Below are 18,215 nucleotides of genomic sequence, written 5' to 3' on the forward strand. Positions count from 1 at the left end.
TTCTAGAGTGGCCATCGCAATCACCAGACTTAAATCCAATTGAGAACCTCTGGTGGGACCTAAAGAAGGCAGTTGCAGTGCGCAAGCCTAAGAATGTGACTGAACTGGAGGCTTTTGCCCATGAAGAATGGGCTAAGATACCCATAGGTCGCTGCAAGACACTTGTGTCAAGCTATGCTTCACGCTTGAAAGCTGTCATAACTGGAAAAGGATGTTGTACTAAGTACTAAAAAATAATGTCACTAGGGGGTTGAATAAAACTGATAATGATGTGAGCACAGTAAAGACATTTGTGGTTATTCCATCATAAATATTATGTTATGTTTGTCTAATTTATAAGTGCCTCTTTGATATAATTGTAAATAAGATGACTGAAATGATCAAAATCAATGTCAAACTGGCCAAAACACTTTATTTCAGTGGGGGTTGAATAAATTTGATCACAACTGTATATAGATAGATAGATACATACATACATACATACATAAAACTATACTAAAGATAATGAATCAGTATTAACAGCAGCTGTATATATATATATGTATGTATAGATATAGATAGATAGATAGATACATACATACATAAAACTATACTAAAGATAATGAATCAGTATTAACAGCAGCTGTATATATATATGTATGTATATATATAGATAGATAGATAGATAGATACATACATACATACATAAAACTATACTAAAGATAATGAATCAGTATTAACAGCAGCTGTATATATATATATATGTATGTATAGATATAGATAGATAGATAGATACATACATACATACATACATAAAACTATACTAAAGATAATGAATCAGTATTAACAGCAGCTGTATATATATATGTATGTATATATATAGATAGATAGATAGATAGATACATACATACATACATAAAACTATACTAAAGATAATGAATCAGTATTAACAGCAGCTGTATATATATATGTATGTATATATATAGATATAGATAGATAGATACATACATACATACATAAAACTATACTAAAGATAATGAATCAGTATTAACAGCAGCTGTATATATATATGTATGTATATATATAGATAGATAGATAGATAGATACATACATACATACATAAAACTATACTAAAGATAATGAATCAGTATTAACAGCAGCTGTATATATATATGTATGTATATATATAGATAGATAGATAGATACATACATACATACATAAAACTATACTAAAGATAATGAATCAGTATTAACAGCAGCTGTATTTCTTACCAATAACACATGACTTTCACAGGTGAAGCCCTGAAATGGATCAGTCTCTTCGTGAGGTGAGTCCTGTTACATCTGCAGGACATACCCAACAGTGTGATCCTGCACGCGGGACACAGGCGGTGGAAGAAACCACACACCCCACTCAGCCCAAGGGAGAGGACAGGAGACGCTCTGTAGCAGAGGACGACGTAGACGTTACCGTGGAGACTCCAGCAGAGACCGCTGACCAACAGGGTGGTGGGGAGGAGCCAGAGGTTGCTATGGGAACAGAACTGCCCACCTCCACCATCATCACCACCACTATGCCAGAGGAAGATGGAGAGGAAGAGGAGGAGGAGGAAGAGACTCTGGCCCCCACCATCCCTGAATGGGAGAGCTACAGGCCAGCAGGACAGATGGAGGCGGAGCAAACCACGGCAGAATGGATGGAGGCGGAGCAAACCACAACAGGACAGCTGGAGGCGGAGCAAACCACAGCAGAACGGATGGAGGCGGAGCAAACCACTTCAGAACAGATGGAGGCGGAGCAAACCACAACAGGACAGCTGGAGGCGGAGCAAACCACGTCAGAACAGATGGAGGCGGAGCAAACCACAACAGGACAGCTGGAGGCGGAGCAAACCACAACAGGACAGCTGGAGGCGGAGCAAACCACAGCAGAACGGATTGAGGCGGAGCAAACCACGTCAGAACGGATGGAGGCGGAGCAGTTGAAGGCTTTGTGTGAGCTGCAGGCCGACAGGGACGAGCTCATACTGCGTAACCGTCAGGTGCAGCTCCGCCTACTCCAGCAGGTCTGCAGGAAGACCTCCAACGAGCCACGCAGGACCACCGACCCCTCCCAGCTGGAGCAGACCTACCGGGAGCTCCTGGACACCATGTTGGACCTGAAGCGACAGCAGCACCGTGACTCAGATCTCCACCTGCAGCAGACAGAGCAGCTGCGACAGCAGCACCAGGAGAAGGTGGAGCAGGTGGTGCAGGAGTGGAAGACCTGGGCGGAGGTCAGGCGTGAGGTCGTCGTCATGGCGCTGACCCGTACGCTGGGCAGGCAGGCGGCCCAGGCTGAGGCAGAGAGGCTCGGGGAGGCCGAGCAGAAGCGCGAGGAAGACCTCGCCGCCGTCAGACTGAAGAACATCAAGATGAAGATGAAGGTGCAGGAGCTGGAGGCAACGCTGATGGACAAGGAGGAGCTGGACGAGGGCGTGAACCTCATCGACTTCGAGCAGCTGAAGATTGAGAATCATACCTACAGCGAGAAGATTGAGGAGCGTAACGAGGAACTCCTCAAACTGAGGAAGGAGATCACCAGCACGGTGCAGGTACGCCACTCTGATCTAAAGAGCTCAGCCTTTTTAGACTTTAATGAAATTGGAATATAATTAAACATATTCTAATTAGGAAGTACTTATTTTAAGCCATACAGTCAAAAAGTCTGTGGTTTTAAGATCAACATTGGATCAGTCAGTAGTGGTGCTGTGGTAGTTTTGATGTATGAGTAAAAATTCAGAACCCCATCCCAGACATTGGAGAGGACTGGTGTCCTCTTGGCATATGCTGTCATAAACTCAGACTCATAAACTCAAACTTAGACTTAAACTCAGACTCAAACTCAGACTCACACACTCACACACCATTTGCACCATTTGGCAATTCTGAGCCTTCACACGTTGACTATTATTGTCAGTAGAGAAGCTCAGTCTTGATGTTAGTCTTATTCATCGTGGTTTCATCCTCTCTGGAGGCAGGAAGTAAATGTCTTTTGTAATTTTCACTGAGGAAAGTATTCTGCATATTTAATAACTATTCTTTTCTATAAATAAAAGGTGCCAAAACTTTGTCTCCCCGACTCTAGCCTCAAGGAGGGCTGATAAACGAACGGCCCTTTTGACATGCAGTGCACTTGTACTTAGTGCACTTGGATGTAGGGAGTAGGGAGTGCAGAGTGGTTTGGAGTTCAGCCACAGTGTGCGTCTGCTCTCAGGTGCTGAGCCACGTGAAGGAGAAGGTGGAGTACATGCAGGTGGAGAACCGGGCCGGGCGGGTGCGGCTGGCGCAGCTGGAGACGGCGCTGGCTCGGGGGCGGGACGTTCTGACGCGGACCAGGCAGGCGAGAGACGCGCTGCGGACGGACAACCTGCGTCTGCGCCAGCGCTGTGGCCTGCTGGGAAACGTCACGCTGCTCCGTGACTTCGAGGAGAAGGTGGACGTGTGCAACGTCCTGGAGGAGCAGCTGGAGACACTGAAGAGACGACACGCCGAGCTCAGCGTCAGGGGGGCGGGCATGCGGAGAAGAGTGGAGAACAGCAGAGCTCTGGCTCACACACACGCGGACACACACACTGACACACACGCACACTGACACACACACACAGACACAAACACACACACACGCGGACACACACACTGACACACACGCACACTGACACACACACACAGACACAAACACACACACACGCGGACACACACACTGACACACACACACACTGACACACACACACACACACAAACACACACACACGCGGACACACACACACTGACACACACACACTGACACACACACACACACACACAGCAAAGCATTAGGGGTGCAGTGGTCCAGAAAAAAGCTGAGAACAGCAAATTAATGGCGCACACACACACAGGGACACACACGTTCACACACACAATGACACACTCGTTCACACTCATTTACAATTTACAGTTTTGTTATTTAGCAGATGCACTTATGCAGAGCAACTTACAAAAGTGCTTTGTCATCTACTCACAGGATGTATCCCCACCAGTACAGTAGGTTAGAGTCAAAGATGGTGTCAGAGCACACATGCACACATAGAGAAAACACACACACACGCACGCACACACACATGCACGCAGAGTTAAGCATCAGGAGTAAGGAGAAAATTTGAGAGATGTTCCACTCAAGATGTTGTGATTAATCAGACCTCCACTTAACATGTTGTGATTAATCAGACCTCCACTCAAGATGTTGTGATTAAAGAGACCTCCACTTAAGATGTTGTGATTAATCAGACCTCTACTTAAGATGTTGTAATTAACTAGACCTCCAGCTAAGATGGTGTGATTAATCATATGTACAAATAAAGCTGGTGTGATTAATTAAAACCACCTAAATCTGGTGTAATTAATCAGACCTCTATCTAATCTGGTGTAGTTAATCAGGCCACAATCTAAAACTGGTGTGATGAATCAGACCTCCACCTAAAGTATTATAGATACAAACCTAAAACATGTGCAGAAGGTTCTTACATGCATTGAACTTCCTCTGAAAAACTATTCTCTGGTTGGCCAGAAAGTAAAAGTCAGACCGATGTGACTGACCTTGGTCAGTGTTCACACACTGAGATGCAGGGGTGCAGAGAGACACACTGGGGAACTACAGAGTGAAAGAGGACGGGAATAAAGTAAATAAAGGTGAGGAATATAAGTACATATGTATATAACTACATATACATATAAGTACATATGTATTTAAGTACATGTATATAAATATATATATACACAAGTATACTTGTATATAAATATATATATATATATATATATATATATATATATATATATATATATATATATATATATATATATAAGTACATATGCATGGGGCAAGTATGTAAGGAATATAAATATGTATCTGAACAGAATACATCTACACACAGGTGTAGAATAGAACTGTTCAGGATCTGAGTCACCTGTACACCTGCAGCGTTCTCAGAAATGAATACTCTTCTGCACCTGGAACGCTACCAGAATCGTTCTGTGTATTGAACCTCTGGTTTAAGATAAAAGAATGAATAGACAGAGAGAGAGAAACAGAGAGACAGAGATAGAGAGACAGCCAGCAGCACAAGAGACCAGGCGCCATTCAGATCAGAACATAATAACATTGTCAAATTATCACACATCAATGAGTAAAGAGTAGCTTTTCTTCCTCACAGATATATAAACGAAAGTATATTTGAATATAAATGTAAATGTTATAATATGGAATTGCTTAGAAAATGTTCTCAAAAGTACATGACTGATATGGTCACATGAATATATAACCAGTTACTACAGGAACTACCATTCACTCACGTCACTGCATCGGCTGTATTTCAGACTGTCCAACAGATGGCGCTATTTACAAAGACACCATAGAGGATAGCAGAACTCACCCTCTCTAGATAGATACTACTTGCAGGCTTGATTGTGATTAGACACCTGCTTATTTTGATTGTGCTAATTGATTTATTTCTTTCTGTTGTGTCACTCTGTGATGTCTAATCACACCTGGGCACTCGTGTAGGCCTACTCCTCAAACCTCCACGCTGTCTGTGTATTGATCACATCAAATTTTTCTTGCTGTAATTTACTTCTTGGGAGTGCTTATACCTATATAGGTTGCTACTGTAATAAGTGCAATTTCCCCCCGGGGATCAATAAAGTATTTCTGATTCTGATAGGGTTGAAGAGGTTGGCTGATAACTACATAAACACCTGATCCTTTTTCTGCAATGAGGTGAATTACATTGAAGCTCTTTACCAGTTTCTGGTGTGCTGGCTGACTGTATTGAGACAAGTTAAGGGCAGTCATGGCCTGGTGGTTAGGGAACTGGTCTTGTGACCGAAGGGTCCCGGGTTCAATTCCCAGACCTGAGGCTATGACTGAGGTGCCCCTGAGCAAGGCCCTTAACCCTCAATTGCTCACTTGTATAAAAAATGAGATTAAAAATGTAAGTCGCTCTGGATAAGGGCGTCTGCCAAATGCCATAAATGTAAATGTAAGTTAGCATATGAGTCCCCCCACTCAACTGGGGGACTCAACCCCACTCAACACCTTTGGGATGGACTACAACAGAGATTACAAGCCATGCCCCCTCTGACCTCACAAATGCTCTTCTGGACAAATGGGTAAACATTCCCACAGACACACTCTAAAATCTCGTAGATAGTAGATGGTTGTAGATTATTTGCTCTAGGGTTTACTGACCCTGCTGCAGTGTCATAGAGATAGTTACTCCGAGATTTACTAACTCACCCAGATATTTACTAACTCACCCAGGGGTTTACTACCTCACCCCAGGGGTTTACTACCTCACCCCGGGGTTTACTAACTCACCCCAAGGTTTACTACCTCACCCAGGGGTTTACTACCTCACCCTGGGGTTTACTAACTCACCCTGGGGTTTACTAACTCACCCCGGGGGTTTACTACCTCACTCAGGGGTTTACTACCTCACCCCGGGGTTTACTACCTCACCCCGGGGTTTACTACCTCACCCAGGGGTTTACTACCTCACCCTGGGGTTTACTAACTCACCCTGGGGTTTACTAACTCCAGTGTCACAGAGATGGGGGTTTACTAACTGCTGACTTTTGTTTCAGATTTCCCATGTGCTTGTGGGCCAGTTTCATCTCCTCTTGAACGTCACTGTCAACAGCTCATCAGCAGACCCACAGACCCCTGGTCATAGTTGACTGGTTCTCAAGGTGGATTGTGGCCTTCTCACAAGGAAAACAACTATCACACAAGGCCCTTGTTAAACATTCCCAGTAAATGATCCTACAGTAATGGGGAACATTTAGTAAGCGTAGTATAGTGGCTCCGTTTTACATACAGTATGTTACTGTCATAGCAACAGTGGCATCAGCGTATAGCTAATGTTTTAGGGCATGGAGTGTCTTTGATAGTAAAAGACTCACTGGTCAGAACAAGTCAGAATGGGTCTAACATGCCTGACTCCCAAACCCACGTGTCCTCAGTGCAGGCAGTGATCTAGGGGTCTGCGCTAGCTCCCAAACCCACGTGTCCTCAGTGCAGGCAGTGATCTAGGGGTCTGCGCTAGCTCCCAAACCCACGTGTCCTCAGTGCAGGCAGTGATCTAGGGGTCTGCGCTAGCTCCCAAACCCACGTGTCCTCAGTGCAGGCAGTGATCTAGGAGTCTGCGCTAGCTCCCAAACCCACGTGTCCTCAGTGCAGGCAGTGATCTAGGAGTCTGCGCTAGCTCCCACCTCCACTTATTTCCACGACTCGAGTCACGTGTGCACATCGTGGACTAAACAGCTGTAGGTGGGCTCGTGCAGAAACGCAGCGACGTGCGCAGACAGCTGGGACTCGTCTTCTGCGCAGCTTCAGGTCGCCGGTGATGTAAAGGTATAATGTCCTGGTCTGCACATTTGCAGCATTTAGTACTGTAGCTGTTGGTGATTTGATGTGAGTCATTGTCCCAGTTCCCACTTTACTAGTTAGTGTTCTGTTTAGTGTCATTTTGTAGTGCTCAAGGTGCCTTGGGCAACTTGCCTCAATTTGGGGGTGTCTATATCTGTCAGTCGGTACCTGACTATACCGGGGGTGTCTATATCTGTCGGTCGGTACCTGACTATACCGGGGGTGTCTATATCTGTCGGTCGGTACCTGACAATACCGGGGGTGTCTATATCTGTCGGTCGGTACCTGACTATACCGGGGGTGTCTATATCTGTCAGTTCCTGCCTATACCAGGGGTGTCTATATCTGTCAGTACTGGGGGTGTCTATATCTATCTATACTGGGGTGTCTATATCTGACAATACTGGGGGGGGGGTGTCTATATCTGGGGTGTCTATATCTGTCTATACTGGGGGTGTCTATATCTGACAATACCGGGGGGTGTCTATATCGGGGGTGTCTATATCTGCCTATACCGGGGTGTCTATATCTGTCTATACCGGGGGCAGTGTTGTATAAAGTATTTGAGACCCATACTTGAGTAAAAGTACAAGTACTCTATCAAAAAATTTACTTGAGTAGAAGTTGAAGTGTTCTTTAAAAACCTTACTTAAGTAGAAATAAAGAAGTATTCAGCATTTTTTGTACTTAAGTATTGCAAGTAGTTTAGTCTAAAATTTATTACTCAAGTACTGAAAGTAAAAATTACAAGTATTGTGTTTTGAATTAATTAAAGAAAGCCATCAAAGTTTGATTATCAATCGTTTTTATTTATCACTTACAAATCAAAGATGTCAAAGATCACAAATACAAGTGTTCTGTATGTACTTTAAAAACTGGGGTTAACACTTCGTACACAAAAAACAGATAACCTATGTCACGCTACGTCGTAGGTTTGACGCAGAAGTACAAATTCGCCTTAATTTAGCTGAGAAAACGAGATGTATTTTGGACATAAAATCCGTCCGTCGGATTCTAAGGGTGAGCCTACTGCCATGCGTTTACCCTCAATAAATGCCCTTACCCTATAAAAACACTACACTATAAAAATGGACACATGATTAGTCAGCACCTTTATTGACAGCTAATGTTAAGTGAATTCTGCAGCACGCCATGAACATAATAGGTTAGTTAGCTAAGATATCTAACCTAACTAGTGCTTACTGCGCTCTTCTGCTGTTACCAAACACGGTACCATCTCTTTTAATGAGATAGGCTAAAAAGCGAATTATTTGGAATAATTTAGAATATCCACCTTTTTCCTGGAATCCCAATGGGGGTTGCCATGACGTCTCACTATTTCCGTTCCCCGGTTTATTAGTTCCGGTCTCGCTAGCGTTTCAGCATCGCTAACCAAAACATTGCTAGTGAGACGAATAAAACTGGCTTTGACACCGATTACGTGCTTCAAGTATGAGCTCAGGCTCGACATGTTCCCTTGTCGGGTGCCATAACAACTCAAAAAATTGAAGTTGTTGTTGGAAAGTATATGCTTTGAACACCAGCAGCTTCGTAAACACTGTCCGCGTCCGGCTCCTTTTGTAGTAACTTGGATATTTTTTTCAACATTACTTAATCACATTTAAAATAATTTTATTAGATGCAGCACAATATAACAAAAAAGATGCCTTAATTGTCAAATTTGATCAAGCCAGTCCAAAGATATTCAAATTTAAATCGTCTGTATTTTTTAATGCAATTAACCTACATCTTGTGATCAAGAAATGTGCGCTAGTTTTACCATGTGGCTAGTGCCCGCCGTGATCATGGTTCATCGGACCAACACGTTGTCTTGGGACCCTTAAAAACTACCTTAAACTACAGACTGGGATGAAACGTCAGGAAACAATAAACAAGAATATAATGTAACGGTCCACGTATCTATTAATATCTTTTGAACAGTCCCATAATGTTTTTGAATGGTCCAAATGCGAAGTTAAAATTCAAGCAGGCTCAAAAAGAAACAGGAGCACGAAATGCGAGTTCTTCTAACGGGATGAGAGAAAGTGGACATTCAATTATGTCATATTACCAAAACTCTGGGAAGAACCTCCTACAAACCGATTAAAACAGCGATTTATTTACAGCGCGCTTGCGATCACTGACCTCGCTTATGCCCGGTTCACACTACACGATCTTAGGCTGGTTTTTCAGTCGCCGACTGTTTTTTGTAGATCGCCGACAGAAACTGTGGTCGGAGGCAAATCGGCGATCACTCGTCGCTCGCTCAGTCCTGTAGTGTGAACTGCTGAAAGACGCTCGCCGAGCCATCGCCGACTCATCGCAGACGACCGGCAGATATCTAGCATGTTTAATATCTAGCCCGGTCGGCGACTGAGAGTCTTTGTGAGCCCGCGTCGCCGATCAGTCATGTAGTGTGAAAGCCACAACAACTGAAAGACTCGCGATTACAGCACAACCAGTCATGTAGTGCGAACGGCACAAAAACCTGACGACTGAAAAGTCGTGTAGTGTGAACCTGGCATTATTAGACAGCGCGACCGGAGAAAAATGTCCGCGGCTCAATCATGATCATGCGGGGATATCCAAGTAACTACGTTTTGCTTTGCATTCCATACCGAAGGGAAGGAGCCTAGCGTGGCTTGCAGTTTTAAAACTGAAATACCATCCGAAGAGGATATATGTTTGCTCGTTTCACTTTGTTGAAAAGAAGCCTACAGAGCTGCATCCTGACCCGGAGCTGTATTTGGGTTACGATAGACCACCCCAAAAGAAGAGACGAATAGTTCGCATGAGCCAAACGGATCTACAAACAGTTATAGTAAAAGTAAAACTACAAACAAACGAGATATTATACATATAATTTATTGTTTTTCAATGTTTCACAACATACGTTCTGCAATGCACGAGTAACCCACTGTCTCCACTACTCCACTCTCCCTCAGCATTACCCACGCCTGATGTTTACCTCGGCTCACGGTCTCACTTGGCTCTACCTCAGCTTTAAAAAAATGAAATCACCATGTTTTTTATACAATACATTTCCTATTTTGTTGCTATAAAGGTAGTTGTATGCCTCTGTTCTTTTATAATTCCGTAGCTCTTCGCCATCTACGCCTTCGGGAAAGACGAAGTAATTGACTATATCAATATCGCTAACTTCAGGCCACAGCTTCATGTTATCAACCCACTCTGAGAGCGCGGAGGGGTGGGGCACTGTTAAAACACAGTCACCACAACTTTTTAAATCGCTCGTACTGTGCAGCCACCTAGTATTCTTGGCCATGTTTTATTAATAAATCCGCAACGAACGTCCACTTTCTGATTCACTCTTAACGTAAACACTACAACCGGAAACCAACAACCGGATTCAGCTACGAATCATGGGAAAGGTTAAAGTTCAGGAAAATCGTGTCCATTTTACGTTCGCCCCCCCCCCCCCGCTCAACAAAATACACTCGCCACCGGCTCCAGGTTAAAATCTCACTCCAAGCGAACGTCAAAAGTTGGCAACCCTGTATGTGTATTTGTATAAACATGTAAATCAAGCTGAAGGTGCTGGAAGATACTGAAATTGTCCTTCAAAGTGCCGTACAAGTGCATGAATTCCACCTCGTAACTTCGCACGCACAAAAATCGAGAGGTGCACGACCTCGCGACGCAACCGCGCGTGGCCAACGCGCATGGGCGGAGCCACCGCGATTGCGTTATTTTTGCCGCGCGGACCCTTGCGGCAGTCACGACGTGTCAAGTGAACCTAGATTACGAAGTGTTGAGTGAAGGCAGCAACAGAGTAAACGAGACGCGACCGGAGCATGCGCAGTTTTCTCACAAGCCTGATCGCTTGACCCGGTGACAGCGCCAGCTAACGTTTATAATTGTAACGAGCAGGGGCGATTTAAAGCCTGGTTTATACTTTCGCGAGTGACTGTAGCGCGCGGCTCCGCCCACCTCGCGCGACCCTGCGCGAGCGGTGTAGGCGTTTATACTTTCGCGAACGTCGCGAGCGTCGCTGCAGTGTTCTCCGAAACGATAGGTGGCGATAGGTGGCAGTGGAGAATAAAAAACCTCTGCAAAACCGGTGAAAGAACATTTTTACCTGACCAGAGACCGTATATATACATTAGGTATCAAACATAAATATGACTTTGCAATGTTGTCCGAAACTATATGTGGTAGTGTAAAGAAACACCCCTCAAAAAAAAAGGGAATGAACATTTACCTGACGCATTTTAATGTTGCTTTGTGTTTCGGGTTTGAAAAGTGCTGGAATTTAGGCTAAAGTACATTAAAATGTTGAAATTACGTTAACAAATACGAGCCTCTTGTAATTCCAGGACGAAACATGAGAGAACGTGAAGACGTTAAGATTGGGCGTTTTGAAAATAAACAACCATTAAATAATGTGATAAAAAAGCGAATTATTTCGATTCATTTCGAGTATATGTATAAATATTTAACTTAATTAAGTTTAACGTGCTGGGAAATGTTGAAATGGACCTTTAAAGTGACGTACAAGTGCTTTAATTCCACCTTGTTTAGGTGTATGAACCCGGCAAACATGACTTTGTCCATCGCGCTGAAGCGCGGCGCGCGCGCGAAGTTCGAGAGGTGCACGACCTCGCGCCGCGACAGCGCGCGAGGCCCTCGCGCACGGGCGGAGCCACCGCGATTACGTCATTTTCGCCGCGCGGACCCTCGCGCCGCTCGCGGCGCGTCGAGTATAAACCAGGCTTTAGGATCTGGTCATTAGGGGTGCCCAGCCCCCAGTGCTCACAGAGGCACAATACCAAAGTATTGCGCAGGTGCAGAGCAAGGTTTTTGCATAATATAATATTTAAAAAATGTGTTGAGCAAGGGGGTGCTGAGCAACTTCACGGTGGTGCTCTAGCACCACTAAAAATACCCTAGCCTCGCCCCTGGTAACGAGTAACTATACAGCACATAAAAAATGTATCGGAGTAAAAGTATTAAACTGATGGAAAATATGTAGTGAAGTAAAAGTGGAAGTAGGAGAAAAAAATAATACTCCAGTAAAGTACAGATACAACATTTTAGTACTTAAGTACAGTAGTGAAGTAGTTCTACTTCGTTACTATACAACTCTGACCGGGGGTGTATATATCTGTCTATAGCGGGGGGTGTCTATATCTGACAATACTGGGGGTGTCTATATCTGACAATAGCGGGGGGTGTCTATATCTGTCTATACCGGGGTGTCTATATCTGACTATATCTGACTATACCGGGGGTTCCCAACCTTGTCCAACTCGTAGCCCACTTAACCCTCCACAACGAAATATAATCGACCATTTAAAATGGAAACCAATACTGCTTTAGTTATTCACTGCTGTGTTTCCTGTGGGGTTTTGGTTTCTGCATAGACACACGGTGACCACATAACTCGTCCAACCTCAAATCTTTCGCTCGGTTTCGCACTAATGTCACTAATGCGAATACATCAGCGCCCTTTCTCGGTCCTGTCACTAAACTACAGTAATACCTACAAACCAGTCATGTCCAACTACAACCATGGCCATGTTCTCCAACCACTAATTAAAGCCTCTGATGGAAATGCCGCATTGATTATTTCTTGGGCACGAGCGTTTATCGTGATTAGTTGATTTGGTGCGCGTGACCGTTACTGTTGTGTTGTGTCTTCATATGTGTACAGCAGGTGGCGCCATTGTACAGAGTACATCTATCTATCTATCTATCTATCTATCTAGTCATGTTTTTGTTTGTGATATCGATACACATCTGAGAAGATTTAGCGCTCTTGCGCGTGCGCGGCGTCTCGCGCTACAGTCTCGTACTCGGCTTTAATAATAAACAAGACAAGACACGATGTTTTTATTTGTGTGTTTATTGAACAATAGGTTTCATATTAAAATAGAAATTATTAATAAAATTCATGAACGTAGTCATGTTATAATGCAAACTTAAGATTCATCCCTCCAGCGTGTTCAGAGACGTTTGATTATCGTATTTAGCCACTTTAGACTTTAAGAAAGTGCGAGTTAATGTCAGATTTTAAAAGTGAATGTAATAACTCGAGTCAGATTAGATTGAAATTTCTAAATCTCGCCTGTTGATTTTTTTCATGGCCTCCCTCACCCATGTAAGACCAGGATCTGCGCACATACGCGCCGCCTTCTTGGTGGTGAAACTGCGGAGAAGAAAATAAAAACATTGAATTATATATATATAAAAAAGAATTTATATATATATATATATAAGAATTTATATAAATATTATATATATAAAGATGTAAAGACGGGTGGGGAGAGGGTGTGAGGGGAACTTACACAACTCCAGGTTTTGGACACTCCGATCTCGTCGTCTCGTATGTGGTAATGGCGTTTACGGGGATTCTATGCTCATAAAAACTGAAACAACATATATCTGGTCCATTTGCATCTGTGTGAATAATAATAATAATATAAATCAATAACAAAAATAATAGGCCTAATGATGATAGCAAATTAAAAACTATTGAATTTATATTCAATGATAATAATGAAAAAATAACAAATATCTAATGAAAATGCAGATGAAATAAGTGATTATTGCTATTAAGCGCTGGAGGACGAGCTTCAACTTACTGATGCCCAGTGCGCATGTGCGGAGGCAGGCCACCACCAGCAGGCTGACGAGCAGAAGCTTCATGACTGCAGCTGCGGCTGGAGGAGGTGAAGATCTCTGATGAAGATATCACCAGTGGGGAAACAGCACCTCTCGCTCGGTTATATGCGCGTATGAGGGGAGTGGTACTGGGTGAAGTGGGCAGCTCGAGGGTGACGAACGTGCTGCAGGAAACGCGCTCGCGGGTCCCACCTGCGCACGTGAGCTCAGCATCCGCGTCTTTGTCGGAGAAGATTAAATCAATTTAATATGCGATGAACGCATATGCTTCATAAACCTTAAAGCAGATCCATTCAAAATCAGCTACACTGGACAGAGCTGGAGTTGTAGCAGTGAATACACGTGAACCGACTCCTCACTGGCGTCTCTTCCTGAAGAGCTCAGAGGCATTTCATCCTTGCACAGCTTCAAGAAGAGTCTCAAAACCTTGCTGTTTAGATATGCTTTTAGTTAAACTCTAACTCTGTTCTAATCATTTTAATAGTTTTCCAGATTATTATTATTTACTTTACTTTTTTTAACATTATTTTGTTACATTTTGTTATTTTAATACTTATATTACATTATTTATTATTTTATAATTTGTCATTATTTTATTGTTTGTTTCCTTTTTATCTGTAATTTCTTTTAACATTTTCTTTTTGTCTTATCTTTGCTTCCTTTTAATGTTTCTTTTTATTTATTCTATAAAGCACTTTGAGTTGCATGTATGTATGAAAGGTGCTATACAAATAAAGATTATTATTATTATTATTATTATCAGTGCTGTGATGGGGGGGCTCCATGTCCAAATACAATATATCCCACAGATTATTAGCCTACTTAAAATATCATTTCTAAAAATATTGTGTAACTAATATACCACGGACACTAAACTCTCGAGATGTGATGAAATATATTACATCAAGTTGCTATATTGCAGCGTAGTAGTGTGTGAATGAGTCACACAGACCTACAGTGGTGCGTTGACATCAGTGTGTATTAAATCTCCTGTAGACCTCCAGGACCCATTCAGTCCAGTAAATACAATATCCAGTATTGTCCCCATTACAGTAAGCGCAATACTTTCAACATTTTACAGTATTATGTCAAATGTATAAGTTATATATAGACCAGCGTAGCTTAGACACATTTTGACGTCAGTGTTTTGTAATTTATAGGTTTGTTGACATTTTCAAGACGTTTTTATGTAGTTTTGGTCCGGTGACTGCACGTGTGGAACATGTTGTATTAAACTGTTCAACTTATTTCATAATGTGTGTGTGTGTGGTTTGATTCAACAAAATTTTAAACAGTAACACTTTAATGGTAATAACATGTTAGTTTAACATGACAAAACAATATATTAAATGCAGCTCTATTTGTTATAATAATGCCTCATCAGAGGTAGAGATTTATGGTTAAAGCCGAATTAGAACATGATTTCTCATCCTAGCCAAGCGAGGTGCTGCTGTAATAAGCAGGCATATGCTCTAGTAAAAGTGCAGTATGAAGACATTAGAAGAGAGAAAACATGACAATCCAAAGGAGTTTAAGTTGATGCTTCCACCGTGAGCTGATCTATTCTGTTAATGGCGTTCTGCACCCACTTGAATCCGGGATCCACGCACAGACGAGCTCCTTTCTTCACAGTAAAACTGCAGGGGTGACAACACGTATTCATATATTGACATTTTCCTTCATCCTAATTCATTCATTTTTACTTAGCGTTCCGAATTAATGGTTTACATGTACTCTAAATATGTTAAATTATGAAAATTTATTCTCTTTAAATATCGGTAGTCTAGGTTAAGTGGAAACACGTAGAAATAATTAAAAACAATGTCCTCTCGCTGTGAAATTAATTCATTAACGAACTATAAATGAAGATTGATGTTATTAATGAAAACATACATGACTCCCGCTTTTGGGCAGTCTGATCTGGTCTCCTCGTAAGACACGATGACCTTTACGGGGATCGGTTTCGCAAAGAACCTGAAGCAGCATTCCTGTGGGCCTTTGGCGTCTAAATGGAGAAGATGAATCATTCTTTCAGGTTATCATCATCAATGAAACCCCAGTGGCGTTTAAACTCGTGACTGAATCAAAAACTGTAGGCTTCAAAGTAAATTTTTAGTAAATTGAACAAATCTGCATATTAATGACCAGATATCAGTACAGATATTAGGTATATAAATTAGTACAGAAAAATTGATCAAGATCGTCTCCAAGTAAGGAAAAAGTTATCTGCCTTGTGCCATAGTCGTTTTACCACATAGCATAATCGTTGATTACTTATAGTTTTAAATGAAGATGTCAAACATCTCCACCTGACTGAACATGAACTTACTGTTGCCCATTACACTGAGCTGCAGGCAGGCGACCAGCAGCAGGCCCAGCAGGAGAGCACGAGGAAGAAGACGGGGCATCACTCCGGTTCGGTCCAGACAACACGGGCGAGGAAAGGTGTCAAGTGGTGCAGTTACACCTTGTGCTCAGTTTTATATTTTATGAGCGGATGAGTCGGTGTGGGGAGGGGAGGGGGGGGGGGGGATGTGGGGTAGGGGGGGTGTGGGGTAGGGGGCAGCTCGTGGGCGACGGTACGTTCCACTTCGACTAAAGAGAGAAAAGTGTTTCTTCCACAGGAAACTGTGGTTTGCACGCTGGCGAGAAAACAATACTGCGCAGAATGTGTCGTCACATGAGCTCACATGACCAAGCAACGTTAAAACACGTTAAATCCCAACACGCAAAAATAAAATGCATACGTACAGCTTTATTTGAGTAAAACAATAGTTTTGTTTACACTCCAAACTGTGCAGTCGGTTCTCTATATGAACGTAACTAGGTCCCTTGCAACACCATATTAGAACATAGAAAGAGAATTAAAAATAAATACAAAACAGAAACAATAAATAAACAGGCTGGGGTGACCAGTATAACATACTTCATTATTACTTCACCAGTGTTTGCATGGGGACAGTGACGTACTGGACAGCAGCATTAGGTCGGTCAGCGTGTCCGCCGGGCGTGTGGCGCTGTTATTGATTCTCACACACGCACATGCGCCAGCAGATGCAGTAACCCGTCACAGGACAACACAGCTAAAACAATTACGGAGAAAAACCCTAAAGCAACAAAACACCGCACGTTTGGACTGGGAAGAGCAGCGACGAACACGTGCTGATTAGCGTCCAGATGTTTTCACCACAGATGTGTTATTGGGATAGTTTACGTGATGCAGGAGGTGCACAGACACGCAACATCTGATCTCCACAGTCCTCGTTTTACCATCACTGAATAAAGTGAACATTATATTATAACAAACAAACAAAACGCTTTTAATCCTTGAGACTATTACATAATTGCCAGTGAGGGCCAGCTGATCTTGAAGGTGATATGATGGAGTGACACAGAGAGAGAGAGAGAGAGAGAGAGAGAGAGAGAGAGAGAGAGAGAGAGAGAGAGAGAGAGAGAGAGATGGAGGGGAGAGAGGGGGGAGAGAGAGAGAAAGAGAGGGGGAGAGAAGATAAGAGGGAGACGAAAGAGAAAGAGGAGAGAGGGTAAGAGAGATGAGAGATAGAGAGAGAGAGAAGGAGGGCATGATGAGAAAAGACCACAGAGCTGTGTTGCTACAGTCTCTGCAGTCCAGGTTGTGGTGAGCATGGAGGGGGGGGGGGGGGGGGGGGGGGTTGTGGCTGCATGTGAGAGGTGATGTGCACATTTGCACTCTGCACACAGGTTTCAGGTCTTCGGCTGACAAAGCACTGAGTGCTCCAACTCACACAGGTAGAAACAGACAAGAAACCCGTCAGAGGTGAAGAAACAGACAACCCAACCAGCCAGTAGAGATCAACCTCACACAAGCACAAACAGAACTGCTACCAATAATCTGGTGTACGAATAATCTGGTGTACGAATAATCTGGTGTACGAATAATCTGATGTACAAAATGCAAATTAAAGCCTATTCACTGGAGTCAGTCAGCCCAACACAGGCACTGTGTGAAATCAACCGCACTGAGAGTGACACATAGACCAGCGAGTAGGAAACCAGAGTTTCAGGGAGTGCTGTCTCACCACGATCTGTTCAACACATCAACCACCGCGGGTAACGCTGTGGAATATGGCGGCTTTCGCAGCACGCAGTTCCTGCCAAACGCTCTCAAACA

The 18,215-nt window shown here is 43.1% G+C and overlaps 3 protein-coding genes across 6 annotated transcripts in view; 1 reads left to right on the plus strand and 2 right to left on the minus strand.

The window, feature by feature from the left end:
- Positions 1-7,799, plus strand: part of cfap184 (cilia and flagella associated protein 184) — a 9,848-nt gene extending 2,049 nt beyond the window's left edge. For 3 of the 4 annotated variants that reach the window (XM_076972470.1, XM_076972469.1, XM_076972467.1), the window contains exons 2-5: positions 1,274-2,573; positions 3,236-4,686; positions 5,715-5,770; positions 6,637-7,799. In XM_076972470.1, coding sequence (XP_076828585.1) covers positions 1,287-2,573; positions 3,236-3,613 — 1,665 coding nt within the window. In that variant the 5' untranslated portion in view covers positions 1,274-1,286 and the 3' untranslated portion in view covers positions 3,614-4,686; positions 5,715-5,770; positions 6,637-7,799. Of the gene's footprint in view, positions 1-1,273; positions 2,574-3,235; positions 4,687-5,714; positions 5,955-6,636 lie in introns of those variants that run through there. The other variant, XM_076972468.1, reaches the window with a different exon arrangement.
- A 5,462-nt stretch (positions 7,800-13,261) lies between these two features.
- Positions 13,262-14,359, minus strand: LOC143475536 (C-C motif chemokine 4 homolog). Its single transcript, XM_076973403.1, has 3 exons — positions 14,026-14,359; positions 13,729-13,840; positions 13,262-13,589 (listed from the first exon to the last, which is right to left on the minus strand). The coding sequence occupies exons 1-3, from the start codon at positions 14,087-14,089 to the stop codon at positions 13,484-13,486; spliced, it is 282 nt and encodes a 93-aa protein (XP_076829518.1). The 5' UTR covers positions 14,090-14,359; the 3' UTR covers positions 13,262-13,483.
- A 978-nt stretch (positions 14,360-15,337) lies between these two features.
- LOC143475535 (C-C motif chemokine 4 homolog) lies at positions 15,338-16,552 on the minus strand. Its single transcript, XM_076973402.1, has 3 exons — positions 16,395-16,552; positions 15,959-16,070; positions 15,338-15,702 (listed from the first exon to the last, which is right to left on the minus strand). The coding sequence occupies exons 1-3, from the start codon at positions 16,471-16,473 to the stop codon at positions 15,597-15,599; spliced, it is 297 nt and encodes a 98-aa protein (XP_076829517.1). The 5' UTR covers positions 16,474-16,552; the 3' UTR covers positions 15,338-15,596.
- Between the last annotated feature and the right edge of the window lie 1,663 nt (positions 16,553-18,215).

This window comes from Brachyhypopomus gauderio, chromosome 14 (assembly GCF_052324685.1).
Source record: "Brachyhypopomus gauderio isolate BG-103 chromosome 14, BGAUD_0.2, whole genome shotgun sequence".
Lineage (NCBI taxonomy): Eukaryota > Metazoa > Chordata > Actinopteri > Gymnotiformes > Hypopomidae > Brachyhypopomus > Brachyhypopomus gauderio.

Coding starts and splice junctions, on each gene's coding strand:
- LOC143475536 (XM_076973403.1), bottom strand. CDS start 14,089: ATGAAGCTTCTGCTCGTCAGCCTGCTGGTGGTGGCCTGCCTCCGCACA. Junction 13,841..14,025: donor CACATGCGCACTGGGCATCA/GTAAGTTGAAGC, acceptor TTATTCACACAG/ATGCAAATGGACCAGATATA. Junction 13,590..13,728: donor TGTCCAAAACCTGGAGTTGT/GTAAGTTCCCCT, acceptor TCTTCTCCGCAG/TTTCACCACCAAGAAGGCGG.
- LOC143475535 (XM_076973402.1), bottom strand. CDS start 16,473: ATGCCCCGTCTTCTTCCTCGTGCTCTCCTGCTGGGCCTGCTGCTGGTC. Junction 16,071..16,394: donor GCTCAGTGTAATGGGCAACA/GTAAGTTCATGT, acceptor TTCTCCATTTAG/ACGCCAAAGGCCCACAGGAA. Junction 15,703..15,958: donor TGCCCAAAAGCGGGAGTCAT/GTATGTTTTCAT, acceptor TCACCCCTGCAG/TTTTACTGTGAAGAAAGGAG.